Below are 16,286 nucleotides of genomic sequence, written 5' to 3' on the forward strand. Positions count from 1 at the left end.
CAGACTCTGGGGCTCCTATCACTATATTGGCAGACAGTACTTATTATCAATTGTGGCCTGACTCTAAAAAACGAAGTGAAGCTGATGTTGCTCCAAAAGCTTTTGGAGATCAGGACATTGATCTTTTGGGTTTCTACTATGCTACTTTGGAGATACTAGGCAGATCTAGGTTTACTAAAATGTATGTGGCTTTCAAAGGCAGGAACATAGTTGGTTGGAAAGATTTAGCACGCTTGGGTATTGTACTATACCCAGGTCAGGAGAATCCCATTAGATTAGGGGAGAGACCACACATTGTTGATGGGGAATCTGTTTTGCATGTGGTACCTAATAATATTGTTCCTGAGCAATACACACTAAAGTTTCCTGATATTTTTGTTGATACGGTATGTGAAGGGGTTCGAGCACACTATTAGACTCAAAAAAGGAGCTGTCCCTGTTGCTCATAAAGTCAGACCAGTTCCACTCTCCATTAGAGATCAACTAAAATTGTTGCTTGACAAATTAGTGTTGGACAAGATTATCACTGCAACAAATGCATCAGAATGGGTTTCTCCGGTAGTTATTACAAAAGAAAAAAAAAAATGGGGACCTTCGATTGTGTGTTGATTTAAGATCCCTTAATAAAAATATTTTAGTAGATTGTCACCCTCTACCACACATACAAGAATTGATCACCACAGTGGGAAATTCAAAAATGTTCTCTACTATAGATTTACATTCAGCTTATCACCAGATTCCTCTTAGCGAAGACTCTCAGGAGCTAACAACTTTTGTTACACCCTTTGGTGCTTTCAAATTTCTCAGATTACCTTTTGGGCTTGCCTCGGCGGCGAGTGTTTTTCAGAAAATGATGGATACTTTGTTTGGGCATCTTAAGGAAGTTTGAGCTTTCCAAGACGATATTTTAATTCACACGGCAACTTTGGAGGAACATGAGCAAGTGTTAGATAAAGTTTTTTCCATTCTTCAAAAGTGTGGGTTAACCATTAAGACTGAAAAATCTAATTTCTTAGTTCGGAGTGTGGATTATCTCGTTCACTCCATTTCTGCTGAGAGCATTGAGCCCAAAATGTGTAATCTGGAAGCTGTGAGAAAAGCTCCGGTTCCGTCTAACAAAGATGAATTGCGTTCCTTTTTAGGGCTGTGCGTGTATTATTCTAGGTTTGTTAATGGCTTTGCAATGATTGTGCAACCTCTTCGCTCTCTACTTAAAAAAGGTAGCAAATTTGTTTGGGATAGGCAAACTAATGATGCTTTTGAGCATGTCAAACATGTTGTTTTATCTACTTTGAAATCTTTCATTCCTTCTGCTAAGTCTTTCATAACAGTGGATGCCAGTCTTAAGGGGTTGGGAGCAGTTTTTGGACAGTGGCAAGAAGGGCAGGAACATACTGTGACGTTTGCATCTAGAGCTCTTTCTAGTGCTGAATGTAATTGAAAGGGAGGCCTTAGCGTGTGTTTGGGCTGTTCATAAGTTTAAAACGTATATTTGGGGAACTCATTTTGAAATTTTCACGGACCATAAACCTTTGGTATTTTTATTGAATGGCAATGGTCTAGGTAAAGCGTCTGCCCGGCTGGTGCGTCTTTTATCTAAACTGCAAGAGTACTGGATGGTGAATAACTAATAGCATCTATTGCCGATAAATAATTTTCAAAAATTCTCAGCCATTCATTCCAGCTTATCTCCGGCTTACCTCCTTTTTGCAAAAAAGGAGGAGGCTGCATGACCAGTTGATTTGATGCCATATCAACTCAGTGATATTTGAGTGCAAGAAATACACAAAAAGAGATTGTCCTGAGTTGGAAAACTAGCAAACGTAAGTCCCCAAAAGGAAAATATATATATAAATATATATATATTTTTTTTTTATTTATAGATCCAAAAATTCGAACATTTGCATGAAGATGTCAGAATTCACACTTCAACAATGTCTAAAACGAAGAGTAATACTGTGTTTCCCAGTTTTTTTTTTTTTTTTTAAAGAGCGGTGGCGTTAGCGCGTCATCCTAGCAACTAACACGTGAAACAGGAAGTAGAGCGCTGTTGTAGAGCACCATTTCCATTAAAATGCGGCTTTCGTTGGCGTAAATACGTTGCCTGGCAACTAACGCACAAAAACAGGAGACGCGCGTTGCCCAGCAACGATCAGCGTGCAGGACGTGCGAGAGCACACCCACGCATGCGCGCAGGACAGCTGTGCACGCTAGTCCACACGCAGCACTGTGCGCTCGAGCGCTTAACGGCAAAATGGCTCGGGCGCTCCGAAACCTTGAGACAAGCTTCACCAGGGCTTACCTGGCTGTAGGAAAATAGCGGTAAGAAGGCATTTTTTTTTTCCTCTAATCTCTGGCAAAACAGCACCATTAAATCTCCGCTTCTGGTCAGGCCGCGTAGTCTCACATCAAGTAGCGGTCGGTGGATCATAAACAGTTTACCCCACTCCTGGTACCAAATTGTAGCATGGGTGATGTGCAGAGTACAGGAAAAACGGAAAGGACACCGTACATCCAAATTTGTAGATTCTTCTTTATTCTAAGCTAAAGATCCACGACAGCAAGAGAAGTCTTGACAAGTCCAGAGCCAGAGTCAAACTGACCTTGATTCTGGAATCTCACCAGCACTCCGATGCAATGTGGAATAGAGAACATAGAATATGGAACACAGAACAAAGTACATGAGACACAAACCAAGTAACATATTACATCAAGGTCTCTAAGGGCTGCAGCATGTCTTATGCCACCCTAGGGTCCCCTCACTCAGCACAGACACACTGCTTGCCAGCTTGTGTGTGCTGGTGGGGAGAAAATGACTAAGTCGACATGGCACTCCCCTCAGGGTGCCATGCCAACCTCACACTGCCTGTGGCATAGGTAAGTCACCCCTCTAGCAGGCCTTACAGCCCTAAGGTAGGGTGCACTATACCACAGGTGAGGGCATAGGTGCATGAGCACTATGCCCCTACAGTGTCTAAGCAAAACCTTAGACATTGTAAGTGTAGGGTAGCCATAAGAGTATATGGTCTGGGAGTCTGTCAAAAACGAACTCCACAGTTCCATAATGGCTACACTGAATACTGGAAAGTTTGGTATCAAACTTCTCAGAATAATAAACACACACTGATGCCAGTGTTGGATTTATTAAAAAATACACACAGTGCATCTTAGAGATACCCCCTGTATTTTACACAAATTGTTCAGTGCAGGACTGACTGGTCTGTGCCAGCCTGCTGCTGAGAGACGAGTTTCAGACCCCATGTGGTGAGAGCCTTTGTGCTCTCTGGGGACAGAAACAAAAGCCTGCTCTGGGTGGAGATGCTTCACACCTCCCCCCTGCAGCAACTGTAACACCTAGCAGTGAGCCTCAAAGGCTCAGGCTTCGTGTTACAATGCCCCAGGGCACTCCAGCTAGTGGAGATGCCCGCCCCCTGGACACAGACCCCACTTCTGGCGGCAAGTCCAGGAGAGAGAATGAGAAAAACAAGGAGGAGTCACTGGCCAGTCAGGACAGCCCCTAAGGTGTCCTGAGCTGAGGTGACTCTGACTTTTAGAAATCCTCCATCTTGCAGATGGAGGATTCCCCCAATAGGGATAGGGATGTGCTCCCCTCCTCTCAGGGAGGAGGCAGAAAGAGGGTGTAGCCACCCTCAGGGCTAGTAGCCATTGGCTACTAACCCCCCAGACCTAAACACACCCCTAAATTCAGTATTTAGGGGCTCCCCAGAGCCTAGGAACTCAGATTCCTGCAACCTAAGAAGAAGAGGACTGCTAAGCTGAAAAACCATGCAGAGAAGACGGAGACACCAACTGCTTTGGCCCCAGCTCTACCGGCCTGTCTCCCCATTTCTAAAGACACTGCTCCAGTGACGCTTTCCACAGGGACCAGCGACCTCTGAATCCTCAGAGGACTGACCTGCATCTAGAAGGATCAAGAACGCCCGAGGACAGCGGCTCTGTTCACCAAAGACTGCAACTTTGCAACAAAGAGGCAACTTTGAAATAACCTGCGTTTCCCGCCGGAAGCGGGAGACTTGACACTCCGCACCCGACGCCCCCAGCTCGACTTGTGGAGAACAATCACTTCAGGGAGGACTCCCCGGCGACTGCGAGACCGTGAGTAGCCAGAGTTGACCCCCTGAGCCCCCACAGCGACGCCTGCAGAGGGAATCCAGAGGCTCCCCCTGACCGCGACTGCCTGCTTCTAAGATCCAACGCCAGGTAAAGACTCTGCACCCGCAGCCCCCAGGGCCTGAAGGATCCGGCCTCCAGTGCAGGAGCGACCCCCAGGTGGCCCTCTCCCTTGCCCAGGTAGTGGCTACCCAGAGGAGCCCCCCCTTGCCTGCATCGCTGAAGAGACCCCTTGGTCTCCCATTGATTCCTATTGAGAACCCGACGCGTGTTTGCACACTGCACCCGACCGCCCCCGTGCTGCTGAGGGTGTACTTTCTGTGTGGACTTGTGTCCCCCCCGGTGCCCTACAAACCCCCCCTGGTCTGCCCTCCGAAGACGCGGGTACTTACCTGCTGGCAGACTGGAACAGGGGCACCCCCTTCTCCATTGAAGCCTATGCGGTTTGGGCACCACTTTGACCTCTGCACCTGACCGGCCCTGACCTGCTGGTGTGGTAACTTTGGGGTTGCTCTGAACCCCCAACGGTGGGCTACCTTGGACCCAAACTTGAACCCCGCAGGTGGTTTACTTACCTGCAAAAACTAACTAACTCTTACTCCCCCCAGGAACTGTCTAGTTTTAAAATAGCTATATGTGATTTATGTGAAAACTGTGGCCCTCATTCCAACCCTGGCGGTCTCTGAATTCCAGGGCGGAGGGCAGCTGAAGCACCGCCAACAGGCTGGCGGTGCTTCCTGGGCTATTCTGACCATGGCGGTAAAGCCGCCGTCAGAAAAGGGGAACCGGCGGTTTCCCGCCGGTTTTCCCCTGGCCCAGGGAATCCTCGTGGGGATTCCGACCCCCTTCCCGCCAGCCTGTTTCTGGCTGTTTTCACCGCCAGAACCAGGCTGGCGGGAATGGGTGTTGTGGGGTCCCTGGGGGCCCCACAAAGATTTTCACTGTCTGCTTAGCAGACAGTGAAAATCGCGACGGGGGCCACTGCACCCGTTGCACCCCTGCAACTCCGCCGGCTCCATTCGGAGCCGGCTTCATTGTTGCAGGGGCTTTCCCGCTGGGCCGGCGGGCGCTCTTTTGGAGGGCGCCCGCCGGCCCAGCTGGAAAGTTGGAATGGCCGCGGCGGTCATTCGGCGGTGACCGCATGGCGGGCGGCAGTCAGAATGACCGCCTGTATTTGATATTTTGCTAATTCAAAGTTCCTAAAGTACCTACCTGCAATACCTTTCATTTGAAGTATTACATGTAAATCTTGAACCTATGGTTCTTAAAATAAACTAAGAAAATATATTTTTCTATACAAAAACCTATTGGCCTGGAATTGTCTGTGAGTGTTTGTTCCTCATTTATTGCCTGTGTGTTTACAACAAATGCTTAACACTACTCCTTTGATAAGCCTACTGCTCGACCACACTACCACAAAATAGAGCATTAGAATTATCTATTTTTGCCACTATCTTACCTCTAAGGGGAACAAGCATGATGCAGCTTTGAAAGCAGTACTTAAGAGACTGAAGGACAATGGTTTGACTTTAAGAAGGGACAAGTGCAAATTTAGAGTGGGCACTGTTTCGTATTTGGGTCACACCATTTCTGAAGACCGTATTAAGCCCAAATTAGAATTAGCCAAGTCAATCATATCAGTGCCAACACCTACTGATAAAGATCAGGTGCGATCATTTCTTGGCCTTGCTGAGTATTACTCGAAATGAATTAAGAATTTTGCAAGTGTGGTACAGCCTTTAAGAGTAATATTGAAAAAAGGTGTGAGTTTTGAATGGTCTCCAGAGTGTGAGGAGGCTTTTACTGTAGTGAAAAATTAGATTGGAAAAATGCCCACATTAGGTCATTTTGATGTAAAACTAAAAACATTATTGTCCACTGATGCCAGTTTAAAGTGGTGTGTTTCTCTCACGAGTAGTAGAAGGAGAGGAGAAAGTAGTAGCTTTTGCATCACGTTCTCTTAAAGGAACAGAGGAACTAGGTTGCACTTGGGCCATAAATCATTTTAGATACTACCTCTGGGGTTAACTATAGGCCTCTTGTACAGATGTTTGCGTGCAAAAGTATCAAAAACACAACTCCACGCATCAAACGCTGGGTAGAAAGTCTAATGGAATTTAATTTCCAAATTGAGTATTTTCCAGGAAAAAAAATATTCCTGCTGATTTTCTCTCCAGATTACTTTTTGGAGATCATTTCCAGATGATCAAGTCCCAATATTGTGGGTTAAGGAATCAGCTGTTGAGAAAGATGAATGGTATTTGGAGTGTGAAAAAGTCACGGTTCACAAGTTAGTCTCTGAATATGTAGTGGGAGGATGGCCCTTTTTAAACAATTGTTCAGATGGAGCTAAGGCATTTTGGAGTGTCAAAGGTGAACTGAGTATCATTGAGGGTAATTTATACATGAGTGACAGATTGGTTCCACCTGTGGGGTTATATGAGAAACTAATTTACCTAGTTCTTGAGGGGCACTTGGGTAGTACCCTTATTAAGGCTAGCGTCAGAGAACTATACTGGTGGCCAGGCTTAGATAGGCAAGAAGAAGTGCTTGTTAGGGATTGCATACAATGTGCAAGCAATGTTAAGTCTAGAATTGTAAGAACAGTCGCTTTGTCTCCTCTTTCTGTTCCGGATGAATCACGGTTCAAGTTAGGGTTAGATTTGATTGGACCGTTTGAAGTCTTACCACCCAATGAGAGACTTGTCATTGTCCTAGTTGATTATATGTCTGAGTGGGTCACTGCTAGTTGTGTGAATTCAATCACCACTAAGACTGTTATAGAATTCTTGACTTATGTTTTCACTTGTGAAGGAATTTCCAGAGTAATAATTACAGACACTGGTGTTCAGTTCACCTCACAAGAGATGAAAGACTTTCTTAAAAGTTTAGCTATATCTCATTTCCATAGAGCGCTCTATGCTCCTCAAGTGAATGGTTTGGTTAAAAAAAAAAAAAAAAAAAAAAAAAAACACATTGGTATGAGCAAGTGTACAAATTGCTCTTGAAAATGAGCTACCTTTAGAAGTTAGAGAGAAATTGTGTGCTCACAGAAATGCACCCAATGCCGTTACTGGAATGTCCTGTTTCAGAATATTGAGAGGTAGGTTAGCTAGTTCTAAATTAAATCCGTCGTGGTTATGTTCCAGAGGGAGAAGTAATGTAATGTTACCAGACAGAGCAAATCTTATTTGTGACAAAGTGATTGCCAACCAAGCCAAGTACAAGAAGAGGTTTGATGAGAGGCATTGTGTACATCAAAGAGTTTGGCATGAAGGTGATATGGTGTATGTCAAAAGACCTGTGTGGAGTCCCAAAGGCCAATCCAAATTTATGGGATCAAAAACAATAATACAGGTAAATAAAAATGTAGTAGTTTTGGAGGGAGGTGAGGTTTGGAGTATGTCATGTCAAGCCAAATGTGTAAATGGGGAGACTACTCCAAAGGATGTGTATGAAAAGAAGTTTGGTGGAAAGTCTGATGGAAGTGGAGAGGTTAGGAGGAGCATGAGAGAAACGAGGTGTCCTAAAACACCTTAAAGATTTTGTGTATTAGGTAATGTTTACTTCTAATCTTGTATAGGTTCCTTAGTGCTGTTTCTATAGGTTATTTAGGTTAATTACTTTAGGTAAATTATTGTTCTAGTTTTTCCCAATTTATTTTTTAGAATTTCCAAGTTTGAAATAATTCTATGTGTATTTAATTCCTTATTTTGTCTGTTTGCTTCCTTCTGTTTTCAATATGATAATGCATTTTGTCATATGCTACTGTTCCTTATTGCTGTATTCATTTAGTGAGAATTACATGTAGTTCGTGCCATGCTGTCAGTTCAAAGGAGGGAGATGTGTTGTGGTTCTATCTGTAACGTGTTCTCCTTTAAATGAATGATGTCATCTAGTGGAATCTCGGGGGCTTGAGATTCTATGTAGGAAGGTTGATCGAGAACTGAGGAGGAAGGAGCCAGACTGGATTGCCTCAGGGTGGATGCCAATAAACGGTATATGAAAACAAGAGAAGACTGTCAGTTTTTCTTCACATTTTGAATCTGTTCTCGATAAACTATCCCACATAGAATCTCATACCCCTGAGATTCCACTAGATGACATCATTCATTTAAAGGAGTACACATTAAAGACAGAACCACAACAGAAACGCTAGCCAATATCTACTTTACTTTGAACTGGATTCAGCCATTTGGTCATCTGCAGAAGCCCAGGGTGGAGGTTCATGGGACTCCGGTAGAAGTGTCATGTAAAAGACTATCTTTCTGCTAAGAGTCTGACAAGTTTCAGAGGTTGGGCCAACTCCCAAACCTTTCAGAGTGGCTTCAGAACTTGTGCTCTGGATACTTGGCGTTGAAAGAACTAACAGAGCAGACTGGTCAGACAGGGTCTGCCTGAACAAGCAATGGGATGGGGTACGCACCTTTTTTGATCCTCTATCGCAAATCTTTCAGACTCAATTCATGTCAAGAGTTCCTTCTATTGCAGAATGAATGCCTATCGCGCAGCCGTTTCCTCTGGTCGCCCTCTTCTAGTTTCCATTCATATAAACAAATATCCTTTGATCTGTAGGCTAATAAGGAGACCTCTAACTTAAAAACTTTGTCAATCTTGCCACATTATTAAATCTTGTTTCTATGACTACAGGGAGTGCAGAATTATTAGGCAAGTTGTATTTTTGAGGATTAATTTTATTATTGAACAACAACCATGTTCTCAATGAACCCAACAAACTCATTATTATCAAAGCTGAATATTTTTGGAAGTAGTTTTTAGTTTGTTTTTAGTTTTAGCTATGTTAGGGGGATATCTGTGTGTGCAGGTGACTATCACTGTGCATAATTATTAGGCAACTTAACAAAAATAAATATATACCCATTTCAATTATTTATTATTACCAGTGAAACCAATATAACATCTCAACATTCACAAATATACATTTCTGACATTCAAAAACAAAACAAAAACAAATCAGTGACCAATATAGCCACCTTTATTTGCAAGGACACTCAAAAGCCTGCCATCCATGGATTCTGTCAGTGTTTTGATCTATTCACCATCAACATTGCGTGCAGCAGCAACCACAGCCTCCCAGACACTGTTCAGAGAGGTGTACTGTTTTCCCTCCTTGTAAATCTCACATTTGATGATGGACCACAGGTTCTCAATGGGGTTCAGATCAGGTGAACAAGGAGGCCATGTCATTAGATTTCCTTCTTTTATACCCTTTCTTGCCAGCCACGCTGTGGAGTACTTGGACGCGTGTGATGGAGCATTGTCCTGCATGAAAATCATGTTTTTCTTGAAGGATGCAGACTTCTTCCTGTACCACTGCTTGAAGAAGGTGTCTTCCAGGAACTGGCAGTAGGACTGGGAGTTGAGCTTGACTCCATCCTCAACCCGAAAAGGCCCCACAAGCTCATCTTTGATGATACCAGCCCAAACCAGTACTCCACCTCCACCTTGCTGGCGTCTGAGTCGGACTGGAGCTCTCTGCCCTTTACCAATCCAGCAAAGGGCCCATCCATCTGGCCCATCAAGACTCACTCTCATTTCATCAGTCCAAAAAACCTTAGAAAAATCAGTCTTGAGATATTTCTTGGCCCAGTCTTGATGTTTCAGCTTGTGTGCCTTGTTCAGTGGTGGTCGTCTTTCAGCCTTTCTTACCTTGGCCATGTCTCTGAGTATTGCACACCTTGTGCTTTTGGGCACTCCAGTGATGTTGCAGCTCTGAAATATGGCCAAACTGGTGGCAAGTGGCATCGTGGCAGCTGCACGCTTGACTTTTCTCAGTTCATGGGCAGTTATTTTGCGCCTTGGTTTTTCCACACGCTTCTTGCGACCCTGTTGACTATTTTGAATGAAACGCTTGATTGTTCGATGATCACGCTTCAGAAGCTTTGCAATTTTAAGAGTGCTGCATCCCTCTGCAAGATATCTCACTATTTTGGACTTTTCTGAGCCTGTCAAGTCCTTCTTTTGACCCATTTTGCCAAAGGAAAGGAAGTTGCCTAATAATTATGCACACCTGATATAGGGTGTTGATGTCATTAGACCACACCCCTTCTCATTACAGAGATGCACATCACCTAATATGCTTAATTGGTAGTAGGCTTTCGAGCCTATACAGCTTGGAGTAAGACAACATGCATAAAGAGGATGATGTGGTCAAAATACTAATTTGCCTAATAATTCTGCACTCCCTGTATTATATAAAATGGGATGTAATTATGTCTGTACCCCAGCTTCTCAGGCTGTTCTAAATTGTGGGTCACTGATTGTCACAAGGAAGAAAGACAAGCCATTTTTGCTCATTCCTCCTCAAACTCTCAACTGCTTATTACTTCCAGGACATCTCACTGAGGGGGTCTTAACTCCCCTCTATCATCCCTACTTGGCTCAGATGGATCATAGCACAAGCAGAAAACAACATTAATTAGGAGCATGCTCAGCCTGCGGTGCTACAGTGTCTAAAGCTTGAGCTGCTGTCGGACTCACATCATATAAATCGTCCATCAGTTCAATGCTGCTACCTTTAAAGTCTTCTATTTCACACCCACTGAACCTGTTGCTTTAATGGTGCTCAGTGAGCTTTGAACAAGCCACATAATTTATGTCTTCCTGCCTTACTACCAATTGGATATTTTACCCCATCGCACGCAGAGAAGAAAAACAACACTTTATCCAGGACAAGAAGATGGACAATACACTCTGCCCTCTCTGTTCATAACACCTCTTTGCTTTCTTCAAAAGGAAGCCAATATTTGGCTTCTCCAGTGGGATTGTCTTCAACTTTTTGTCATGCCAATCCATGGTCACTAGTATGCCCTGCATGTTGTTTTCTAGCTCTAACAAATTTCTCATGGCTTCCTGGGATTCGGTTGGAGTAGCTTTCTAATCTCTATCATGTTGCCCACTCTATTGGCTGAATTGTCTTTGTTTACCTTGTCACTTGCATCTTGGTTTCCTGGAAGCTTACTGTATTTCACTAACATAATACACCTGTTCAGAAATATATTCTTTGCTTGATCGACTCACTGCTGCCTTATTGTGCTTGTTGCTTGCAGTTGATGCCTGAGTGATCCGCCCATTGTGGAGCCTCCTCTGTAATCATCTGTGCTGGACTGCACTGCATTTAAGCAGACTGAATTTTTGGTTTCAGTTTCCCATTTCTCCTTCTACATTCATTGGCTACTCTCCTTCCTCATATTATCAATTTAAAAAGGACGCATCTTTGGAATAGGAGCCTTTTTTTCAGAAACTTAAAGGAAATTGTCCATAAAATATCCACCTCCTAAAAACATCACAAACAAAGAATGGGCTTCACCTACCTCTGAAAGAACTAGAATGTAGGGAAGTTAAAGACATTTTCTAACTTCAAGGTAGGGCAATGTCTGTTCATGTTAAGGCCTACAAGTTGTGTAACTGACTTTTTTCCAACTAGCCTTTTAATGAACTAACCTATAGGCAAGCTAGGCGTTTCTTCAAATGCAAGGGCTCACTTTCAAAGTTATCTCGCAAAGGACTAACTCTGACAGAGCACTACTGGCCCAGAGGGATGAAATGTAAACCTTGCAAAGGACTTACTCAGACGCAGCACTACTGGCCCTGAAGCATGAAATTCCTACTGCCCACTGCGTATTGTTTAAAGAAAAGGATACAATTTCATGTTAATGTTGTCCACTGATCAAGCAGGCCCACAACAAGGCAACACAAACCAATCTGCAGTGCCCCGGTAAGGTTTTGTAAAAGAGAACTGTCTGCCACTAAGACAAGGTGTGTTGTCATATGTAGACCTTTCTTTTTAATTTCTATATACGATTCACGAATGAAAAATCCTTGCTTTTAGGGTGAGGGCTCTAGGGAAATGCAGTGAGCTATGTGCTCAGTTTGCAATACTCACAGTGGGTCTAGTACTAAAACACGTAAACATTGCCACAAAATGTAATAAGTTGAGGCTACTTGTAATGTTCCCATATTAGTCCTTGGATAGAAGGAAATACATGCAGAAGCATGAAAGCAAGACTGTTGATTATTTGCTTTCAAAATAAAATGAACAAGAAAAAGTGGAATTTGCTTTCAAAATAAAATGAACAAGAAAAAGTGGAATTTGACAAAAAATGTTTTCCTAACTATTGTGTAATTTTAAATATAATTTCTTTGAGGCATATTTTTGAAAAACGTATTAGATGCATGTCAGTATTTAAAAAGAAAAAAAAGCAATAACGGAGAATCGGCGTAGAATTATTATGTGAACGTGAAATGAAATTAGGGGTACAATTGTTAATCTTACAAAAGTGCACAGGCAGGCATATGTCGTTGCTATGGTGCAGATTTGCGACTGTGCATAATTTACACAATTTTCAATAAGTAAAAGGACAAGTCTTTTTTTTATATAAACAGGACAAGTAGATGTCTGAAGCTTCAAGTTCCTGGAACAAATAGATATTTTAACAAATTTCACACTTCTGTTGCCTACAAAATGCTGAGTCCACAGAGAAACCGAAACATTTCAAAACAGTTGATTTCTCTGAACAGTTCACAGAACGCAGCAAATGGTCACACAAGGAGGACAGAAAGGTTGGGGGAAGTGTTGTGACAATTCTACAATGGGCGACCTGGGTCTGACGTCATCAAAAGCAGTGCAATCTGTAGGTATTCCAATCAGACATCACAAGACTTAAAATATTTACTAGTCATATCTCAAATTTAATTGTATCTTCCAGCATGTTTGTATATGTACAAATCAGTATTAATCTACCATCAGCACCTCTCGTTGCTGAATTAGAAAGGTACAGCACACGAGGAACTAGACATGTAATGGACGAATGTTAAGCTTCGCGTGACAGAGCTCACAATGACGGCTGAGACAACAGAACTATCAATGCGATTGTAGTACAGACTGAAGCACTGCTGTTCAGGTGGCTATTCACAGAAGTATTCCTGTGGAAGACTAGTGCATTCTGAAAGGTGCTAATGAAAAGTCTTTCTTACTTTACGAACAGACTCGTAGAAAAAATGGGTAAGCCTGAAACCCCCAAAACAACCGTGAAATGTGTCAATGTGGTGTATAAAAACACTTACGTCTAGTAATATCCCAAAATGAAGTTACCATCACCCCTCCTCATACAGCATTCCCTGTAAATGACTGATACTCTTTGGTGCAAAGTTGGTGCTCTAGCAAATAGCCACAGTAAGGACAAGGAGGGCCACATGAATGATGTTCGGTACAACTGACAGCTTTACTACAACTCATACCTGCCAGAACTATAATATGTTGCAAAACTGTCTCTTTAAAAAGTACTGCACCGCACTATACTTTAACTATGTTAGCAGATGAGTAAAGTGATTATCTAAATACACAACCACATATCAAAGCTGTAAACTTTGCCACATAAAACTGTTCAACTAGCTAGAATGGTGAGCCACCTATATACAGCCTGCATAGCAACGAAGCAATGACTGCATCACAACGCACTCATACTAGTCCACAGAGTCATTCTTAGTGCTGTCGCACCTTATCTATCCCAGTTGGCATCATGACATTCCCTTCTCAATCCCTGTGATCCGCTCACAATGTCCACCATCACATTTCTGGTCATTAAGCTGCCTGGGAATAAACTATGGAATGCCTCCCCCATCCCGATTCAGATCAGAGTTACCACTACTGTAAAGGAATAGCAAGAGAAGGCCTAAAAAGTTAGCTATCTTTGCCCTCCACAAAAACTGAACCCCCGTTATTAGTTTTCCCCGACTAGCAGCCCAGCTACTAAAGTCTCTCAGAACTGCTGTAAACAGTGTCATGTTTGATGTTTGTCTCAACATTCAGAGCTGTCCATCGCCAAGCCAGGCATCTTTCAACTGGACTTGTAATTGAAAGGACATACGGTGTCAAGAAAATCAAGCAAAAGAATCTTTCGTGTTAAGAGGTTCTGATATTTAGAAAATCTCAATCTCAAAGAGTTACATTTTTTGGTTACATGCCTACTAACTGGAACTCTCTCCCAGGCCAACTAAAATGGCATTCCTTGAGAAACAGATCAAAGACTCTCTTACTCACAAGAGACCTGGCTTGAAGATCCAAGAACATGCGCTCGCCCATTCTGCTGATGCTGAGCTATTTCCCCTTGCCCCAATGCTGTGGTGTACCAGACTTTCCTCTCCCAGATGTTACTTTTTCTACCTACAAGCATCTATCCTTCTCTTTCCCATCCTGGTCTGTTCCTCACCCTTCATGGTTCTCTTTATCTCGATTTTTCTTGGTGTTCCCTACAAGCATATTTTCCAATATGCAGTTAGTTCGATGTTTTACTGTTAATGTGCTCTAATACAGCTCAGTGAAGCAGCGCTCTAGAGAATATATTAAAAATAAATAAGTACTAATATAGTAACTACATTCAGCACTTCTCTTTAAGAGGTTGCTCAGCATCACACTTTTAAAGGAAACGTGCCATTTTATAATTAAATGTAACGTTCTTGAAGGCCAGTGAAGCAAAGCATCTATACTGCGTTTCTTGATGAACCCTGCGTTTAAATATGTCGCAAACATTGAGCAAACTGCAAATTTTTATTTTATGTTGAAGATTTTAGGTACCCAACCTTGCAAGGTACTAAGTGGTGTATGCAGATACTCGCTTACATTGTGTCAGTCACCCAATGATAAACGTCAGCATGCTTACAAACAGACTCTCCCAATTAATGCTGGGATCCAAAAAGCCTCAAGTCAATCACCTGGAGAAAGAGGGTCATCCTCGCAACATGCCAAATAACTGTCAGACTTCAAAGGGGTGACCAGAGCTTTGATGGTAAACCTCCTCCCCCTCCAAAAAACAGTGTCCAGCCCAGTGGCTACACTATGGTCAGGGCTACTGAAATTATGTGATTGTGCAACTGCAGCAATTTTTGCATAATTGTAGATTTGCCACATAATCCATAAACTACTGTATAATCTGTGGATTTTAATGAAAAAATATTCTAGTACAGATGGTTCAAAAGTTACTAAAAGTGCAGCAACGTGCATTGCCACGCAGTGGAAGGCCCTTTGCAAAGGTTGACTGTTCAGTTTTCTGTTGCTTATTGCTATATTTGGGTGTTAAAATATAAAAACGGTTCTAATGTTTTATGAAATGGCAAAATAATGAAGTAATACTACCACAAAATGTGCAGCATTCATTTGCCTTTTCTAACCGCATAATTCCCTCAACCATGCCGCATGATTCCAGTGGCCCTGACTACAGTACTTTCAAATATTGAGATGTCCTCATTTACTCCACAGTCAAACCTCGTCCTCACTTTCTAAACAACATGAGGTCCCAACAAACTTCACAACTAAACTTCCTGCTCACTTCGAAAGAATTTAAATGTTTCTCTTTACTGCGCTAAGAAGGCCCGTCAAGCGCTCAGAAGCAGCCCTGCGCTACGGACCTGTGCGCATGCGCAGCCGGGAACCTAGTGCCAAACGCTAGCAGGCGTCGCACTTGCACCTGCGCCAGTGGGAGGCGTGCGCATGCGCACTGCGTCCGACCTACCTCGCGCATGCGCAAAGCGCTTGAGATTCGGGTCCCGCATGCGCAGTAAACTTCCCCAGCTCGCGTCTCTCCAAATAACCTGCGCGCTCACTAACTTGTCCCTTTAAGGATGCCGTCACCGGGCACCCTCTGCTTGCGGCAGGCATTAAGCGCGCCTCTCTCGCCAAAGCCGGCCCACGGCCCCTGCAATCTTCGCGCGAGCCGAGCGTACCTCGTTCCTCAGCGGGTCCATCTTGTAGACCGCCTGCAGCTGGTTTCGCAGCCGCATCGCAATCGCCATCGGCTCCTGGGTCGCCATTTTAGATCGGCCCCTGGCTTCCGGCTCTGAGGGGGCGGGTCCAGTCGCCATGGATACGAGCGTCTGACGCGCCTACGTCACTGTATTAAGCTGCCTCCGTCTGCGCGGAGCCCAGTAAATTGTACTTCGTCGCCGCCATATTTGAATAGCTTAATTTACTGGCGCAGATGGAGCGTAATTAACCAAAAACAAAGTCTGAGGGCTTTATGACGTATTTTGAAACTCTTATCAATGTAATGCTAAAATTATTTTGCAAATACTTCTGTAGACTCATTTATTAGGCTAAGTACGTTTAATAAAAATAGTACACGTACATTACATCAGTA

The 16,286-nt window shown here is 43.3% G+C and overlaps 1 protein-coding gene across 2 annotated transcripts in view; it reads right to left on the minus strand.

The window, feature by feature from the left end:
* The window catches only part of PCGF1 (polycomb group ring finger 1), a 148,596-nt gene extending 132,605 nt beyond the window's left edge, over window positions 1-15,991 (minus strand). The window contains exon 1 of one of the 2 annotated variants that reach the window (XM_069205785.1): window positions 15,874-15,991. In XM_069205785.1, the coding sequence (XP_069061886.1) occupies window positions 15,874-15,960 (87 nt within the window). In that variant the 5' untranslated portion in view covers window positions 15,961-15,991. Of the gene's footprint in view, window positions 1-15,662; window positions 15,707-15,873 lie in introns of those variants that run through there. The other variant, XM_069205787.1, reaches the window with a different exon arrangement.
* Between the last annotated feature and the right edge of the window lie 295 nt (window positions 15,992-16,286).

This window comes from Pleurodeles waltl, chromosome 1_1 (assembly GCF_031143425.1).
Source record: "Pleurodeles waltl isolate 20211129_DDA chromosome 1_1, aPleWal1.hap1.20221129, whole genome shotgun sequence".
Classification (NCBI taxonomy): domain Eukaryota; kingdom Metazoa; phylum Chordata; class Amphibia; order Caudata; family Salamandridae; genus Pleurodeles; species Pleurodeles waltl.